This window comes from Nicotiana tabacum, chromosome 8 (genome assembly GCF_000715075.1).
Source record: "Nicotiana tabacum cultivar K326 chromosome 8, ASM71507v2, whole genome shotgun sequence".
NCBI classification, from domain to species: domain Eukaryota; kingdom Viridiplantae; phylum Streptophyta; class Magnoliopsida; order Solanales; family Solanaceae; genus Nicotiana; species Nicotiana tabacum.
Genome location: NC_134087.1, coordinates 121800791 through 121819279, shown reverse-complemented (window position 1 = coordinate 121819279; position 18489 = coordinate 121800791). Strand labels below are relative to the sequence as shown.

The following is an 18489-nucleotide window of genomic DNA, read 5'->3' as shown; positions in this document are numbered from 1 at the left end:
TCAAGATAGACATGCAAAAGGCATATGACTCACTTGAATGAGTGTATTTGGAGCAGGTGCTAGTTGGGATGTGTTTTCCTAAAAAGTTTGTAGGTTAGATTATGGAGTGCATTAAAACAATGTCCTACTCTATTAATATCAATGGCAATCCTACTATTCCATTTGATGCAAGAAGGGGTGTGAGACAGGAAGATCCTATGTATCCATTGCTATTTGTCTTAGCAATGGAATACTTGACCAGAAGTTTGAAGAACTTAAAGGATCAACCTAACTTCAACTACTACCCAAGGTATGAAAAACTGGGTATTATCCAACTCAGTTTTGCTGATGACCTACTACTTTTCTGTTGAGGAGATAGGGTGTCTATGCAATTACTATATGAGTGTTTCAACAACTTTTTACAAGCTTCAGGATTAATGGCAAATCAGAACAAGAGCAGCATATATTTTGGAGGTGTTTCAAGTGCAGTACAATAGGAGATTACTCAAATAATAGGGTTCAACATATGTGAACTTCCTTTTCGATACTTAGGTGTCCCATTAAGTACAAAAAGACTATCAGTAAGCCAATGCCAAGCATTGATAGACAAAATGCTAGGGAGAATTAAACAGTGGACAATGAAGTTTCTGAGATATGCAGGAAGACTACAATTGATCAAAAGTGTACTTATTGCTATACAGTCTTTCCGGTCACAGATTTTTCCCTTGCCAAAGAAGATCATTCAACAAGTTGAAGCCATTTGTAGGAAATTCCTATGGACTGGTGATACTAGTTCGAGCAAGAAGGCTTTAGTGGCATGGAACAAGCTGTGCAAGACTAAAACTAAGGGAGGACTGAATGTCACAGACCTCAATACATGGAATAGGGCAGCTCTGCTGAAACATCTGTGGAACTTGGGCAAGAAAAAGGATAAATTATGGATCAAGTGGGTTCATGCATACTATATAAAAGGAAGGGAACCATGGGAAGTTGATGCAAAACAAGCTTCTTGGATTGTAAGGAAGATACTACAAGCTGGGAAATACTTGACTGAAGCAAGTTTGGACACAGGAAGGGTAATGCAAACTAATTCATTTTCCATTAGAGGAATGTATAAGCAACTAAGAGGGGAATTTCTAAAGGTGAGCTGGAGTCGATATCTGTGCAATAACAGAAGCTGTCCAAAATGGAAATTTATTATGTATCTGGCAGTGCAGGGGAGTTTATACAAAAGATAGACTGATAAGATGGGGAATGCAAGTAAGTCCAGAATGTCCAGTGTGTGAGCATGAGATGGAAAGTCACAACCATATCTTCTTTACTTGCTCTTTCACAGAAGATGTTTGGAGAAGATTACTAAAATGGATGGATATCAGTCAAGAACCAAAAGGATGGGATGAGGATATCAAATGGGTAATAAAGCAGGTGAGAGGCAATGGATCCAAAACCATGTTGACAGGCTGTGTATGACTGTAGCAGTGTATCACATATGGATGGAAAGAAATAGAAGGATCTTTCAGAAGATTAAGAGAAACAATGAAGATATTCCTAGACAAATAGTTAAGGACATTCATTGTATAGGTCATAGTCATAGTAGATTGAGGAATAGTCTGCAAAAGCTCAACTATTATTCTTAGAGTAGGCATTGAGGAAGAGATGTTACTAAGTTTGGGGATGCATGTCCAAACTTAGGAGATATACTTGTGTATATTTACGTGGAAATAAAGTTTAATTACCAAAAAAAAATAATTCCTAGAATCTCTCTAAATATAGGCATTCACCATAAATAAACTTCTATTTATAACAGTATTGTAGTTTAAGAAAGAAAGAAAGATTTTTAAAACTTGTGATCTAACATATAAAAGGTAAAGTAGTAAGTTTAAAGTTAAATTGTTTCTAAATAAGTAAATATAATATTTTTTTGGTCAGTCAAAAAAAAAACACATAAAATTGAGATAGAGTAGTATTTCTTACTAATTTTTTTTTTATAATTCTCATTAAATATAAATATATACTATTAAAAAAGGTATTTTGACGTTTCTAAGCTTTTAGTTTAAGACATATCACTTTATATTTTTTTTTTTGCTGAAGTATCACTTTATAATGATACAATAACTATACGCATACACAAATGGAAAGAGTTTTTGGCCAATATTGTCCCTTATCTTTGAGGGTATGTCTATTTTAGTCCCTTAAGTATAACACTGAGCATATTTAGTCCTTTAATTATGCTAAAGTGGAGCACGTTTAGTCTCACTAACAGAATATGTTCAAAAACTAACGGTGGTAACCAACTCTGATTCATGAAGCAAATCTTCTGCCCTGAAGCAAAACGTTTCCTCTCCTTATATTGGATAACGCAAAGTACCACTTTAATTTCTCATTTTTAGATAATGTCTTCTAAAATTTTGACCTTGAAAATATCCCCTTTTGTTCCAGTTTTCAATGAGAAAATGATATTGTATAGCCGCTGTAAAAATAATAGCCAAAAAATGTATAAATTATATACATATATATATATATATATATATATATATATATATATATATATATATATATATATATATATATATATATTGTATGTTATATACAAAATTATACAAATTTTATATACCTTTTTGGCTACCGGATGTAAATAGTTTCTGGCGCGGGCTAAAAGTGATAATACAATTTAGTTATTCGTTTGATTTAATAATATATCTTGGCAGCTCTATTTTTTTTTCAAATTTTAACTTTTCTTTTTGGAAAAATCAATTGAAATTTTTAAAAGTAAAAGTTTCAATATTAAAATCTTAAATTTATTAGCTCTGTACTATTAGTGGGTGTTGGTTTATAAAATATTTTCGATAAGTAAATTAAAAAGACGGTGAGTGCCGACACCAACCCCCTAATTAATCTTGGACAAATTCTGTCAGTGAGACTAAAGATGCTCCACTTTAGCATACTTAAGGGACTAAATATGCTTAGGATTATATTTGAGGTACCAAAATAAACCTACTCAAAAATAACGGACAATATTGACAAAAACTCCCAGATTGAAACATAATTTTCATTAAAACTCTTCAGAGTCTAACAAAAAAAGCGTTCATATGACAAGGAGGATACCAGTTTGTGAACTCGCTCAACAAATTTCAATTCAGTTTGAGGCTTTGAACTTCTTCACGACACCACTGTTCCTCAACGGCCAAATCGAGCTTTAGGTTTTATCTAAACCCTATTACTTTTGTTATAAGAGAATACGAATTGTAAATTCAGCTGCAAATTGCATTGTTTCTTCTCGAATTACATAATTATCCCTCTTTCTATTGTTCTTTGTGCATTAAAACATTGAAATGTTAATTATCATACTGCGAGTTAAAGTAGTAAATTTCATCGAGTCAATTACCAAATCTTTACATTTCAATTTCTGGCCGTCTTAAAGGTAAGATTTTGACATGGTTTGCTTTTGATTTGATGTCTTGAATTGAAGTAGCCCCACCCCCAGTATGGTTCTTTGTTAGCTTATCAGAAAACAAACTTGATTAAGTAATATCTGTAGCAAATGAATGATGGATTATTAACAAAGAGTGAAGTTAGTTTCTGTTTGGAATGAATGAACTTAGCCTGCAGTCTCATATGGCCAATACTTGTTTTTTTGGGTTGCAATAGTACTTCTGGCAGGCTGAAAGTTAATACTCTTATCCAATTGTATATCAAGCGAGCATTCAAGTTACTAAGCAAACTTTAGTGAAAGCAATGAATTAGATTTTAGATATCTTAAATATGCTGTTTTGCAGAAAAGGGTTGATTTAAAATGCTGAATATTTTGCAATGAAATGTTTCCTCTTGCAATAAATTCATGGTTATGCTCTATTATCTGCCAATCTCTTCAGGTCGTGACTAAGTTCATAAGAACGCAACTTTTGCACTGTATGTTGGGGGAGGACTACAAATGAATAGCAGACAAAGAATCCTCGGTGGAGGGGTTCAACATGTATTGGACTATCTGAGACGAATGCACTCCGAAAATCCGGCATTCTTCTATGCTGTTCAAGATGATAACGGGTCTTCTAATGGAAACATTTTTTGGGCCGATGCAACTGCCAGGATGAACTATCACTATTTTGGGGACACTATCAAATTGGACACTTCCTATCGAGCTAATTGCTATAGTGTACCTTTTGCCACTTTCACTGGCTTAAATCATCACGCCCAGCCTGTTCTCTTTGGCTGTGCTTTTCTTTTCAGCGAGTCTGAGACCTCACTTGTCTGGCTCCTCCAAACTTGGCTTCAAGCAATGTCTGCACAGAAGCCTGTTTCCATCACAACTGACACTGATCATCTCATACAGATGGCTATTGCTCATGTTCTGCCAGAAACGCGCCACCGTCTTTGTAAATGGAGCATACTTCGAGATACCAAGGAGAAGCTGACCCATGTATGTCAAACACATCCAACCTTTGAAATTGAATTTATGAAGTGCATCAATGAAGCAGAGACACTTGAGGAGTTTGAATCTCAGTGGAAGTCACTCCTAGAAAGATATTACCTCACGGATAATGAATTCCTTCAATCAATTTATATTGCTCGCCACCACTGGGTTCCTGTTTTCATGCGAGAGACATTTTTTGGGGATTTTTTAAGTGATGAAGACAATGATGCCAAAAACACTTTCTTCGATGGGTTTGTGAATGCTTCTACCTCTATCCAGTTATTAATTAAACACTATGAAAAAGCCATTACAATCTGGCATGAAAAGGAATTTAATGCAGACCTTGATTCTAATAATACTACACCAATTCTAAAGACACCATCGCCTATGGAAAAACAAGCAGCTGATCTCTATACGAGGAAGGTGTTCATGAAATTTCAACAAGAGCTGGTTGAGACCCTTGCAAATCCTGCAACTAAAATTGATGACGCTGGAGCAATCACAACATATCATGTTGCAAAATTTGGGGAAGAGCACAAGGCGCACACGGTTAGGTTCAACACATTTGAGTTGACAGCTAACTGTAGCTGTCTAATGTTTGAATTTTCAGGTATAATTTGTAGACATGTGTTATCTGTGTTCAGAGCCAAAAATGTTCTTACGCTTCCTTCCCAATACATTTTGAAACGTTGGACAAGAAATGCCAAGACTGGTGGTGGAGGCACTATAGAGGAAAATCCTTTAGAGTTACCTAGCAATTCACAAGAGTCTTTAACTATGCGTCATAATAGTTTGCGGCAGGAGGCTATTAAATTTGTTGAAGAAGGGGCTAAATCTATTCATAGTTATAATGTCGCGATGAATGCTCTGAAAGAGGCTGCAAAAAAGGTTTCTGCTGCAAAGAAGAAAAACACCGACAAAACTCAGGTGACAAACATGGTAAATGGATGCAATCAAGGAGTGGATGAAGGAGATATTGATCAAGCAGATTCAGGTCAATCCAAGGTAAGTTTTCAATTAAAGTTCCTCACTTTCTATGATCTGAATTTTGTCCATCTAATGATGTTTCATTCCCTTTGCTATCAATTTTTTGCTATACAACGATGCCCTTTCTATGTGGATTTCTCCATTCCGTCCTATATGCCTTTCTAGAACCCATATAAGTAATGTGCGCAGTAGAGAGTTCATGATGTAGCACTCATTTGGTTGACTTATTCTAGTCCAATTGGCTTTTAGTTTCCAAGTGATACTGTAATCCTCCCAAAGTTGATCCTAACTGTTACCGTGATTATAGATGAACAAGATAAATATTGATATGATTAATATCACCAGATTCATGGATTTCTTTTTAATGCTATAGCTCGTCTGATATTATATGTTCTCCTTTTCTGATCCAAGTCGAGGCTCATAGGAGTTTTCTATGCGATATACTTTATTTATTTGTACAAAACGTAAATAACATTTATTCATGGTTTTTTGAGTCATATTCGTGTTCTTGTTGTGGATTTGGTAACCTTGTTTCTATATTTAAGTATCGTCATATGCCAAAGCTAGCAGACTGATCGATCTCTCTTTTGTAGGAATTTATGGATAATACAATTCCCTTAAAAAATGATAATTACATTCTTATTCCATGAAGAAATACTTTGGTATATTGGTATCAAATGATGACTTCACCTTGATTGAAGGATGAAGTAAAGTACCTTAATTGTACCCAAGGGCGTGACTTATTGGTCAATGAAGTGGGCGTAAACCTTAGTTACTGTCACAGGGGTGATTTATGTCACTCGAATTTTGCCCGAGGTTCACCACTGCACGGCAGTCAAGCCCAGCCTTGACTTCAGCCTTCCAACACTTAGAATAATTTTAGGAACGTTTTGGACTTAAAATGATTTAGGCAGCAAGTAGAGTAAGTAAAGGCACACACAAATTTACAGGAATTTCTTCCCAACTCATATTAATATGTGAATACAAGAACACAATAAGCCAACCCTATGGCCAAGAACAAAGAACGCCCTAGTTCCCTGCCCCAAAACGATTTTCCCACCCTTAGGGATTACTTAGACGTTTTTGGCTTAACAAGTTGCCACAAGACTAAGTTCTGCCCCTTTGGGACAACCTTATGCACATATTTATAGTGTAGGCTGCCCAATTACACTTGGCAGCATTTTAGACAATCAGTTGACAAGCCCCAACTGATGAGCAAACATAGGGAACATGCTAAAAACGTGTATCACTAAGCCATACAATCAGCCATGATCTAAAAACGTGCCTCCACTTAGCCCCATGATCAGACATGTTTGAATGGGGCAGTTGTAACCGCTCAACCGCCCTGCATGTGCACTGCGTGTGCTTGTTTTGGCCAGCTGCTGCACGCCCAAGGTTGCATTGCTCCCAGCCTTGTCCTTTAACACTGCTCCGCCCCAATGTTATGATCATAGCTTGCTGCATATTGACTTAGCCGCACACGCCCATTGCCACAGTTGCCCGCCTATGTCAAGTCGCCCTCAACTTGATCAAATCTGCCCACATTAATGTCATTGCTTGTCCCGCATTGCCTTGCCTTGTCTTGCCATGCCTTGGCCCCCCTTTGACATGGCTTTGCCTTGCCATTGTTATGCAAACCCGTACGTCCATGTGAAATGCGCCTTGCCTCCGTTCAAGGTGCGTTTGTCAACCCCACATAGTCCGTCATGCCGAGCTGCCCGTCATGATGTTGCCCCATTTTTTAGGTTGTGTGCCAAGGCCATCATGAAAATCCTTGTCACAACCCACACCTGCTGAGGAACTTTGTCAAGGGGCTAACAGTTACCACGGTTCAAATGACGTCATAGATTAAAAAATACTAGATGATTTCTTCCTATTTGCCCAAGTCTTGGTGGGTAGAGTTACCCGGTACTTATACTGGTGGGAGCTAGCTGGTGCCCTGTGGAATAATCAAGGTGTGCACAAACTGGTCTGGACATCATGTCATTAAAAAAGAGGGAAGTAAAGTACCTTGATAGAAACATGTTATTGAGCGGACGTATGTTTTTGTTGTGATCTACAATTGGGTAAATACAAATTCCAATCCTTCGGAGTGAACGCTAAATATGAAAATACGTTTTGGCATGATTAATAATTTTCTTAAAGCATAAGCATATCTAGTCCAGTTCTCTTACTCCATAGTGCTTTTATAAGTTCTACTAATTTGTTGTCACCCTATTTGGATGTGCCAAAAAGCCTTATACATTGTTTTGGCCCAAACACCACCCTTGTTGAAAACAAAGGCCTTTTCTATTGTAACTCTTCATAAATAAATTAAAAAAAACGGACCTTCTATTGTAACTAGATTGTGTTATTAACGGGACAAAATTTTCAATAAGTAAAGCCGCCATTTTATTTTTTGAATGACAATTATTAGTTGAAAAGGGCACATCAGGGGAAGAAGAAGGAAACGAAGAAGCCCAACAAGACCCAGTTGACAAGGAAAGTGCCATGATGATTGCTGAAGAGCCAGCTTGGTATCCACTAGAAGTTCAACCCTTGGACAATATGCAAAACACTGAAGGGAGGAAACTACTCGATGGACAATTGAAGAGGTTGAGCCTTTGAATTCACACACCCAAGAGTCTAAGAAGGACCCTGACTTTGATACACCTATCTGGGTACACAAAACATCATCAAACTTGGCAAAGAATTTGGGGTTGATTTCCAAAGTTACAAAAAGGAGGCTTTATAGATTTTCATGAAGATTGATCAAAAAAGGCAAAACACATGGGTACTGCAGGAACAATGGTGACACAACTCCTAAAATCAAGGGGTCAAAAGAATTGAAGAACCTGGACATTGGGAGCAGTTTCAAAAGCAATGGTGCCAGATGCAGAGGGGGCTACCACATCAATCAAGATCAATGAAAGTCAACATTGTCTCACGGAATGTGAGGGGCTTGAACAAGGCAAGGAAGAGGAGACTGATCAACAGCTGCATTAATACTTGGAAAGCAGATGTCTATTGCTTTTGGTAGATCAAAATTGAAGGAGATATCACAAGATTGTGAAAGATTTATGGGCCAACAGATGGTGCAGATTTGCACAACTGGAGGCTACTGGTACCAGAGGATGCATTTTACTGATGTCGGACAACAGAAAACTGGGTATGGGAAGGTGAAACCACCAGCTTGGTTTCCACCTCTATCACATGTAAGTTGACTGAAAAAACATAGAACTTCTTCCGGCACTTATCCAACATTGATGCTCCTAATGACATGGCAGAGAGAGAAGAAGTTTGGTGGGATAGTGGTGCAGCCAAGGGCTTGTTTTCGGGTCTTTGGGTGGTATGTTAGGAGTTTAACACAATCAGATTCCCTTTAGAGAAAAAAAACTATATCAGAATCTCCGGAATGACTGATTTCACTGAATTCATTGAGGATATGGAGTTGGTAGATCTATAATTGCTGGGAAGTAAGTTCACTCGGAGGAAAGGAGACAATTATGATCTAAGTTTCTTAGACTCGGGTGCGAGTGTCCGATACGAGTGCGGATCTAGAGGTCAGATCCTTCATGATCTAAATCTTAAGATGCGAGGATACAGATCCAGGTGCGGATTCGGCTAAATATAATTCTAATATCTAAAAATAGAGTTATAAAAATATGTCTACGTTATGAGACATTATATGGAAAACTTACAAGGTATTCCAAGAAAGAGAAAATAATGATCAAGAGGAGAATTCGAGAAGGAGATAAAAGAAAAATGATTGACATAGAAGTTTCTATATACAAGGTATGAACAACTAATTTTTGACCACACCCGAATTTTATACTATTTTAGTGTAAATATTTCTTTTAGGTCTAATCTTGATATTTTAAACTTTTGTCTTACTCTTAATAGGTCTTATTTGAAGGAAAATATTTTTAATTAAAAAAACGACAAAAAATATTCACATTCAAAAATATTCACATTTTTTGAGTATAAGTTTTATTTCTATTTACAAGAGAAAAGAAAATTTACAAAAAAATATTTAGTTTCTTTTAATTAATTTGTTTTTTGATAAGTAAGCTATAGAATCTTTCTTAGTATCATTTAAAGTACATGTAAATATTTAGTTTTTCTATTTATAAGAAATGTTGGTTAATCTTCTTATCTTTATAATTTAATTTATCTTTCAAAAAAAATAATTTAAATTCAAAAAAAAAAAAAAATGAGGCAAAAAGTTACTTTAATAAAAGTAACTAACCAAAAGCCAAACAAAAAAATAACAAAAAAAGGAAAAAAAAAAAAGGAGCATAAATCCCAACAAACCCCCACAATCTGCTCCTCCCAAAGCCCCCATTTCCCCAACTTACTCACTATTTTCACTTTTACTCCTTAATAAATCTCACCACAATTGCACACACCCTCATGTCTCAACTCTTTTCTGAACCTCAATCCCACGTTCCCACCTCAATTCCTTGGCACAAGATTAGATAACTACCATTGTTCTTCTTTATAAAGGGGATGAGAACGAGATTTATGGGGGTCCGAATTTTTTGAAAAAGAGAAAAATTTTGAACAGAAGAGAACGAAAATTGAGAGAAAAGAAAGAAAGTCGCCGTTGATTTCCATTTCCTAAATTGAAGTTCTTGTCTTCTCTGTACACAACAAAAGGTTTGAAATCCATCAATGAAAGATTCTTCTTTTTAGTCTCCTTTTTCTTTAAGGCTTCTATTTTGGTTTAGTTTTATCTAAATGTTTCGTTATTTTCTCTTTTGTTTTTGTTTCTGTTTGTTTGATTGAAATTAGTTTTGCAAGTAGTTAGAGTTTGTTCTTAAGTGTTAAAGTCATGTAGGGATTAAAGTTTAGATCTTTAAGGTTTAATTGAAAAGAATATACTTTGGTTTAATACTTTACTCAGTAATAGTAGTTTGGATGACTATATATTTTATTCTTTTTTTTACCTTGCCTCAAAATTAAAAGTTAATGTTTGTTTATATCTAATTTTTCAGATTGTATAGTATTATGAATGTTTGATGGTTTATCAAAATTTCAAACTCATACGAGAGTCAATCTTGATTAGAAACAATTAACAAATAGAAAATACTATAACCAGAAATAAGGCACAAGGGGATATGGGTTTTAAAATTGGTTTCATGGATTCAATGCTAGAACTGTGATTGGAACGTTTGGTTGTCTTAAGTTGACATCGGCATGCCGTATTTTGCTTGGTACAAATAGAAAGATTACGTTAAGTTACTAAGATCCATTTTAACATTTCCTGTTTTAATGCAAATATGTTTTAGATGATATTTTTAATTAATTGGTTTGTTATGTAATTGTCTACTAGATATTTTCTTTCTTTTTTTAAAAAACTTTTCTCTTTTTTTTTTTTTTTTTGCATTTTATCGACAATTGTTTTTAATAAATCTCTAAGATATAATAGTAAGAACTTATTGCGTCGTAAATAATTCAAAGTAACTTGTTAATAGTTCTAGCAACTAAAGCCATACATTTCTTCCACAATTCCATATCCATAAATCATAGCCTCACAATGATCTCAAACTTAGGAAAGAAACGAATCATGAATACGCTAGAAAATTTTTAGACACACTTTAAACATTAGCCCATGTATTCATACCCGAACCTTGGATTGATATGCCTAAATAATAAAAGAATCATGTGTGCATTCCCGTGTCTCGATGCCTTTATATTTAAAATAATTATGTTTTAACCATGTGTACATTCCCATACCTTGGTTTAACATCCAACTTGAAAAAAGAATACCTTGTGTGGGTACAGTATCTTGGTGAACACAATTAATAAAATACAATAATATATTAAGCGGTAATAGGCAAACCATAACTAATAAAATACAAGAATATCCAACAATTGATTTAAGCCTTACATTAGTCAATAAAAATGACCGTGCTAGAACTACGGGAATCGAGGGGTGCCTCACACCTTCCCCTTGGTCAACAGAATTCCTTACTCAGTCTTCTGTTTTCGTAAACCATAAATAAGGAGTCAAATCTTCCGTTTGATGAGGGATTCAAATAAAAAAAGGTGACTTGGAACACCAAAACTCAATTCCAAGTGGCGACTCCAAATAATAAATAATCCCTTTTCAAAACGTCACTTTAATTGGAAAAACTCTTCTAACTCAACCTCGTAAAAGGGTTGTGTGGAAAAAAGAGGTGTGATACAAGGTATTCCATTTTCTTCAATTTCAACCCAGCTTTTGTTTTGATTTCAGAAATCTTGTATTTGTCCTGAATTATTCCGTCGACTTTGGTCAAGGTACCCAAAATCGGTTGACCAAATCCGGTACGGATCCCACACCCACACTCATACCAACGTCGTGTCGACACGAGTGCGGCACTAAAAGTAAAGAATCCAAGCAACTTAGGTTATGTGTTGTAGCTAGACTAGACATGTTTCTTATTTTTGACGATCGAGATGAGGGCTTCAGGAGTATGAAATAATCAACCTTGCATAGAGTGACTTATAATCACACACCCTTGTTACTTCAGTATGGCAATTGGGAGCCTATCAAGTCCTATTTCAAAATTTGAAAATTGGTGGCGGTAGACAGAGGGTTTCAAAGAGAGAGAGAAAAGAATGGTGGGACTCTTTGAACTGTGAAGGAAGACCTGATTATACTCTGGCTTTCAACCTGAAGGCTCTGAACGGAAAGCTCAGTGAGTGGAGCAAAACTATCTCGGAAAATCTAGAAATGTAGAAACTTAACATCCTCACTCAATTAATTGAGCTAGATGAGGTTCGGGACCTCATAAATCTAAATGAAGTGAAATACTCAAAAAAGCAACATTAGAAGTGGAATTTGAGAAGGTCGCAAGAAAAGAGGAGTTTGCATGGAGACAGAGATCAAGAGCTCTTTGGTTGAAACAAGGAGATAACAATACCAATTTCTTCTATAGAATTGCCAATGCTCATAAGAGGTACAACAACATTGAGATGTTAGAAGTTGAAGGTGAATCTATTAGAAATCCCGCAGACATCAAGACATAAATCATCTCAGTCTATCAAAACTTCTATCCTGAGTCAGAAGAATGGAGGCCCATGGAAACCTCAAAGTTTGTCCTATGATCACTCCAGAAGAAAACCAGATACTACAGAATCCCTTTGAAGCCCAAGATATGGAGCAGTGCTCAAGAATGTGCTTGGGATAAAGCTCCTGGTCCTGATGGCTATACCATGGCCTTCTTTGCTCATTGTTGGAGGTAGTCAATGTTGATGTCACTACTGCTCTACAAAATTTCTATGACAGATGCGCTTTTGAAAAAAGTTTCAATGCCACCTATGTGACTTTGATTCCTAGAAGGTGGGTGCCAAGGAATTGAAAGACTTCAGACCTATCAGCCTAATAGATAGCATCTACACAATCATCTCTAAATTGCTAAGTGAGAGACTCAAGAAAGTGGTACATAAATTGGTGGATGCTCAACATATGGCCTTTATCAAAGGGAGGCAGACAATGGATGGCATATTTATAGCAAATGAGTGTGTAGACACAAGGATCAAAAGCAAACTTCCAGGAATTCTATGTAAGCTGGACATTCCGGAGGCTTTTGATCATCTGAACTGGACTTATTTGCTTGGAATTTTGGAGAAAATGGTTTTTGGAGGCAGATGGATTACCCGGATCAAGTTCTGCATAAGCACTGTCAAATTTTCTGTCTTTATCAGTGGACCACCCATCTGGCTTTTTCTCATCTCAGAGATGACTGAGATAGGGTGATCCCCTATCCCCCTTCCTGTTTATCATTGTCCTAGAAGATCTAAATGACATGTTGACAACTGCTCAAGGTACCACCTAGATCAAGGGATTCAATTCTACATGGGCTGCCAACAATCTAGAAATCACACACCTTCAATACATTGATGACACACTAGTGTTCTATGATTGAGAACAACTGAAAATTCTGAGGGTGATATTTATCCTATTTGAAGCATATTTCTGTCCTTATCAGTGGACCACCCATCTGGCTTTTTCTCATCTCAGAGAGGACTGAGATAGGGTGATCCCCTATCCCTCTTCCTGTTTATCATTGTCCTAGAAGGTCTAAATGACATGTTGACAACTGCTCAAGGTACCACCTGGATCAAGGGATTCAATTCTACATGGGTTGCCAACAATCTAGAAATCACACACTTTCAATACATTGATGACACACTAGTGTTCTATGATTGAGATCAACTGAAAATTCTGAGGGTGATATTTATCCTATTTGAAGCTATATCTCGGTAGCATATTAATTGGAGCAAGAGTTATTTATATCAAGATTTCTGATATCCAAAACCTAGCTAACATTCTTGGAGTAAGAATTGGAGAACTACCTACCATGTATCTCGGAATGCCTTAGGGGGCAAAGAGCAAGTCAAAAAATTTTTGGAATGGTGTATTGGAAAAGTGTGAAAAGAAACCAATCAATTGAAAAAGCTAATTTCTTTCCCCGGGTAGTAGACTAGTTCTAATCAATACTGTATTGGATGCCTTCCCTACTTCCATGATGTCTCTATTTCCTATCCCTGCAAATGTGTTCAAAAGAATAGATGCATTGAGGAGGAACTTTATTTGGCAAGGCAACCGTGACAAAGACAAATTTCACCTGGTCAAATGAGACTCCATTTTTACCAACAAGAACGAAGGGGGGCTGGGCCTTTAGGAACTTAAGAATTTAGAATCACAGCCTAATGACGAAATGGCTGTGGAGATTTGCTTCAACTGAACACTCACTATGGAAAAAGGTCATTAGGGTGAACCATGGAATGGAAGGTAATTGGACAACCAACTCTACAACTAATTCTTATGGGGTCAGTCTGTGGAGATCAATTAGGAACTTGTGGCCAAAGTTCATAAACAAATCCAGATTCAAAGGTGAGCAATGGAATGAAAACTTCTTTCTAGGATGACACGTGGCTAGGCCAACGTCCTTTGAAACAGATTTTCCCATACATTTACAACCTGAACCAGCAACAAGGAGCAACTGTGGGAGAGGTATGGTCAAACCAAGGATGGAACCTTAGCTATAGAAGATTATTCAATGACTAGGTTGTCAAGCGAACAGAACTCTACAACACCTTGGATCAATTCAAAGGGACACCTCTGAAGATTATATGTTTTGGTAAAGGGATAGGCAAGTTAAATTCTGAGTTAAGTGTGTCTACAAGGAATATAACACCTCTAATAATCAGATTGGAAGTTGGCCTTGGAAACTAATTTAGAAAGTCAAAATTCCATCCAAAGTTGCTTGTTTCACGTGGCTGCTAGCCAGAAAAGCAGTCTTAACTTAGGACAATCTTATCAAGAGGGGCTTCTACCTATGCTCCAAATGCTACTTATGTGGAGAAGAGGCAGAGACAGTCAATCATCTTTTTTTGTACGGTAGGATACCAGTACAAATTTGGAGGATTTTCTTTAATTTGAAAGGAATCATGTGGGTAATGCCTTGGAAATCTTCCTATACCACCCCCTGTAGTTATGGATGGCTGTATCTGTTTTGATGCAGTTAATATATTTACAACAAATGTTACCTCAAATGTTGGTAGAGAACACAATTTTATTACTGAGGGATTGCATCGTGGTTCAACGATGATTCACATTTAGGCAATAACCTTGAGGGGTGTGTTGGAATTTCATTCAATACAAAATATGATAGGACCTTTTTTTATTCAAAGAAGACTAACACAAAACTATCAGTATAAAATTCCAGTAATGTAAGCTGCTGATTTATGGTTTCAGAATGACATCCATTGCGTACATTGAAAAAATCGATTGTAGGTAGTATACTTATGAATAGGGTTTTAGTGGCATCACTAGTACTGTAATTAACTCTTTCTCTTAAAATTTTCCGTATTCATCTACATCATCCCAGCAGGTATTGGATTTTAACCCCCTCCGTGTAGCCATTTGCTGCATTCTGGTGTGTGTCCACTGTTAAGTAAATTTTATCCTATTCCCAAGTTAGAGCTGCTCCAAAGTCAATCAAACATTTAGAATAACAAACCGGCAGAGAAAAAAATAGAGTGAGAGATGAAAATAGATATTCAAAGATGAGAGCAGGGCGGGAGAGACTGTATATTGGACCTAAATGTTAATTCTATGAAAAATGTGAGGTCGTATGAGACTGGACAAATTAGAATGATCAAGTCGGACAAAGATAGCAAGTATTACATAGAGGATAAGACGAGAGAAGGTCTGCTGAGATGGGCTGGAAATGTCCAAACTCCAACATAGACCTCCAAATGAACCAAGAGTGAGAGATGAAAATAGATATTCAAAGATGAGAGCAGGGCGGGAGAGACTGTATATTGGACCTAAATGTTAATTCTATGAAAAATGTGAGGTCGTATGAGACTGGACAAATTAGAATGATCAAGTCGGACAAAGATAGCAAGTATTACATAGAGGATAAGACGAGAGAAGGTCTGCTGAGATGGGCTGGACATGTCCAAACTCCAACATAGACCTCCAAATGAACCAATAGTAGATATTATAATACAGTACGGTGATTGAAGGTGCTAAAAAGGAACAAGGTAGGCCTAAAATCAAGGATAAGTTTTCTCAAAGACCTATAATCACTCGACATAGCTAAGAATAGAACACGATGACAGTATACGATCTATATTGGTGATACCAACTGGTTTGGATTAAGTGTTAATTGTTAGTGTGAGCTTAGGATATATCTCGTTTTATGGAGTCCATAGTTTACGGCGAATTACGTATCAATATTTGAATGAAGTGGGCCTAATGGAGCAGAACTGAGAGGATTCATATCTGCTTCCCCAATTTGGAATTGAGGTATAGTTGATTGATCGTTAGATTAAATGAATAGAATTGGCACTTTTACAGTCGCAGTTTAATTATCATTGTTGACGGGCACAGGTATAAAAAAGGTGAGAGTTCAAGTTTCATCATGCTTAAATAGGAGTGGATCTTAAAGCGAGAGGATATCTTCTGAGTAGTTTACCCCTTTTTTAATGCAAAAGTGGATGTAATGTAATGGTACCTTTTTGAGGAACTTGTATTCTCTTTTAAGGAAAGTGCATATCATTATAAGACAACCAAAATTAGTGGATGCAAAGGTGCAGTGTTTACTTTTGTTTCATTTTTGGTGTTAACAGGGCTTTGTAATTGATGCTGAAACAGTGATAGATCCAATAGAATCCCTCTAAGAATGGGAAGGGAATTCTTTTGGTATCCTGTAAATGCATTTGCCTGCACTTCCATCTCTCAAAAAGTAGTGTGTGAGAGTTAAACTGGGGAAAAGGAAGTAGTGTTTTATATATTGCAGGGGTCATGAGGTCAAGTTCTTTTTGCTAACCAATCTATACATTTTATCTTTTAACCATATAGCATTCCTTTGAATTTATTGATAGCTCTGGTCATTAAGATAGTCCAGTGATGGCGAGATTGATATTGATACATACTCCGTCAATAAAACATCAAAACATTAAAGATGATAGTCATTAGAAATTCAAGCGTCATGCTATGCATAAAAGTTGCATGTACTTCTTGAGTATTGCTTTCTTTGAGTTCATCGTTGTCCTTCTGACTTGGAGTTTTCAGTTGAAAAAATTGGTTAAATTCAATTTACTATTATTATAGTAATTTATTATTTCGTAGTCACATTGATTAAAACACATCACAGTTCCTTGTAACCTAGAAAAGAGTTAGTGAGTCTGATAGTGACAAAGTACTCGGACATATGTCAATTATTTAATAAAACCTTACTGCAAAGAGAGATTTATCCCTATTAATGATGGTAGTTTTAGTCTGCTACTGTAGTGGATTTACTCCTATTTTCTTTCTGGCAGGAAGAGAAGGAACAAAAGATTCGTGAATTGACTGCCAAGTTGGATTGCATAAATCAACGATCTGAAGTTTATCGTGCCAATCTATTAGCAGTTTTGAAAGACATGGAGGAGCAGAAATTAAAGCTATCTGTAAAAGTGCAGAATGCACGACTTAGCTTAAAAGAGTGACTTCTTTCATTTTCTCGTTTCGAATGCAGGAGAATGCTTGAAAGTTTTCTCTCACATTTTGAAGTTAGCTCTCATTTAGTCATTGATGAGAACCAAGAAGATGAAATGTATATAGCCAGAATCTAGCTAGCATTTTTTTTCCAGCAAGATTCTTGCAAGTAGGATCAGGTAGACTTTTGATTGCTATAATATAGAGGTTGAGAATAAGAAATTATCATTTTCTCTCGTTCAGGCGTCTTACTAATTTAACCCAAGATGCTATAATATGCACAAAATTCTCACTCCTGCATTTGTTTGATACACTTTCAGAAACGGTAATCCTATCATCATTCAGGACTATGAAGAACTTGTTGGTAGGATTTGATATGTTTATTCGAGTTTTGGATCCCTTGGTAGCTTATGTTATGCCAGTTGTTTGGATGCTGCTGAGGAAGTCTTAATTTATATAATAATGGGATTATGAATATGAGTACTAAGATTGAGTTGAGATGATATTTTTCCAAGGTGTTCCTGCATAGCAACATATGGATAGCTTTGAATATATGCATGCATAGTTTCATCTGCTGATATCTCAGTTGTGTTAAATATCTTTTAAGATTCTACAAATGTGCGAGACTGCTAGAATAGAGTGTTGAGATTGGTTTTTGTACGGTAGCCAACCATGATGTCTGGAGAAGTAGTAGGAGTGTGGAACTAAAGTGTTATTTTTGGACTCAAAGCACAAAAAATGGTAGAAAAAATAATTGATGACCATTTTATGTATAGCGCCTGCACTGCATGCGCTATACCTTAACGACACGTTTCTCCGTTAAGGTATAACGTATGCAATCCATGTGCTATACTTCTTAATTGATTGACCAACAATAATTGGTGGGTATAGCGCATAGCTTTACTGCACTGTATATATAACGCCTTTAATTAATGTGCTATACACTCACAATTATTGTACCCCGCACAGCTTTTTTGCTTAATTATATAGAATCAATTAAAATTTATTCTTTCTTAGAAAATCCATTCCGAAAAATTCGGTCCTCTGCATCCTTTTTTTATTTTCCTTTACTCATTCTGAAATATTTGTTTACTTAACTTTTTCCTGCATTTTGCCATAATGTCTGAAGAGCGAAAAATTAGGCTTGCAT

At 36.2% G+C, this 18489-nt stretch overlaps 2 protein-coding genes across 2 annotated transcripts; both read left to right on the top strand.

The window, feature by feature from the left end:
- The first annotated feature begins 617 nt into the window (after positions 1–617).
- Positions 618–1449, top strand: LOC142163278 (putative mitochondrial protein AtMg00310). Its single transcript, XM_075220549.1, has 2 exons — positions 618–1121; positions 1192–1449. The coding sequence occupies exons 1-2, from the start codon at positions 618–620 to the stop codon at positions 1447–1449; spliced, it is 762 nt and encodes a 253-aa protein (XP_075076650.1).
- Positions 1450–3022: 1573 nt separating this feature from the next.
- On the top strand, positions 3023–17577 carry LOC107819995 (protein FAR1-RELATED SEQUENCE 9-like). Its single transcript, XM_016646198.2, has 3 exons — positions 3023–3179; positions 3852–5395; positions 17183–17577. Exons 2-3 carry the CDS (start codon positions 3911–3913, stop codon positions 17348–17350), a joined length of 1653 nt encoding a protein of 550 aa, XP_016501684.2. The 5' UTR covers positions 3023–3179; positions 3852–3910; the 3' UTR covers positions 17351–17577.
- Positions 17578–18489: the final 912 nt, after the last annotated feature.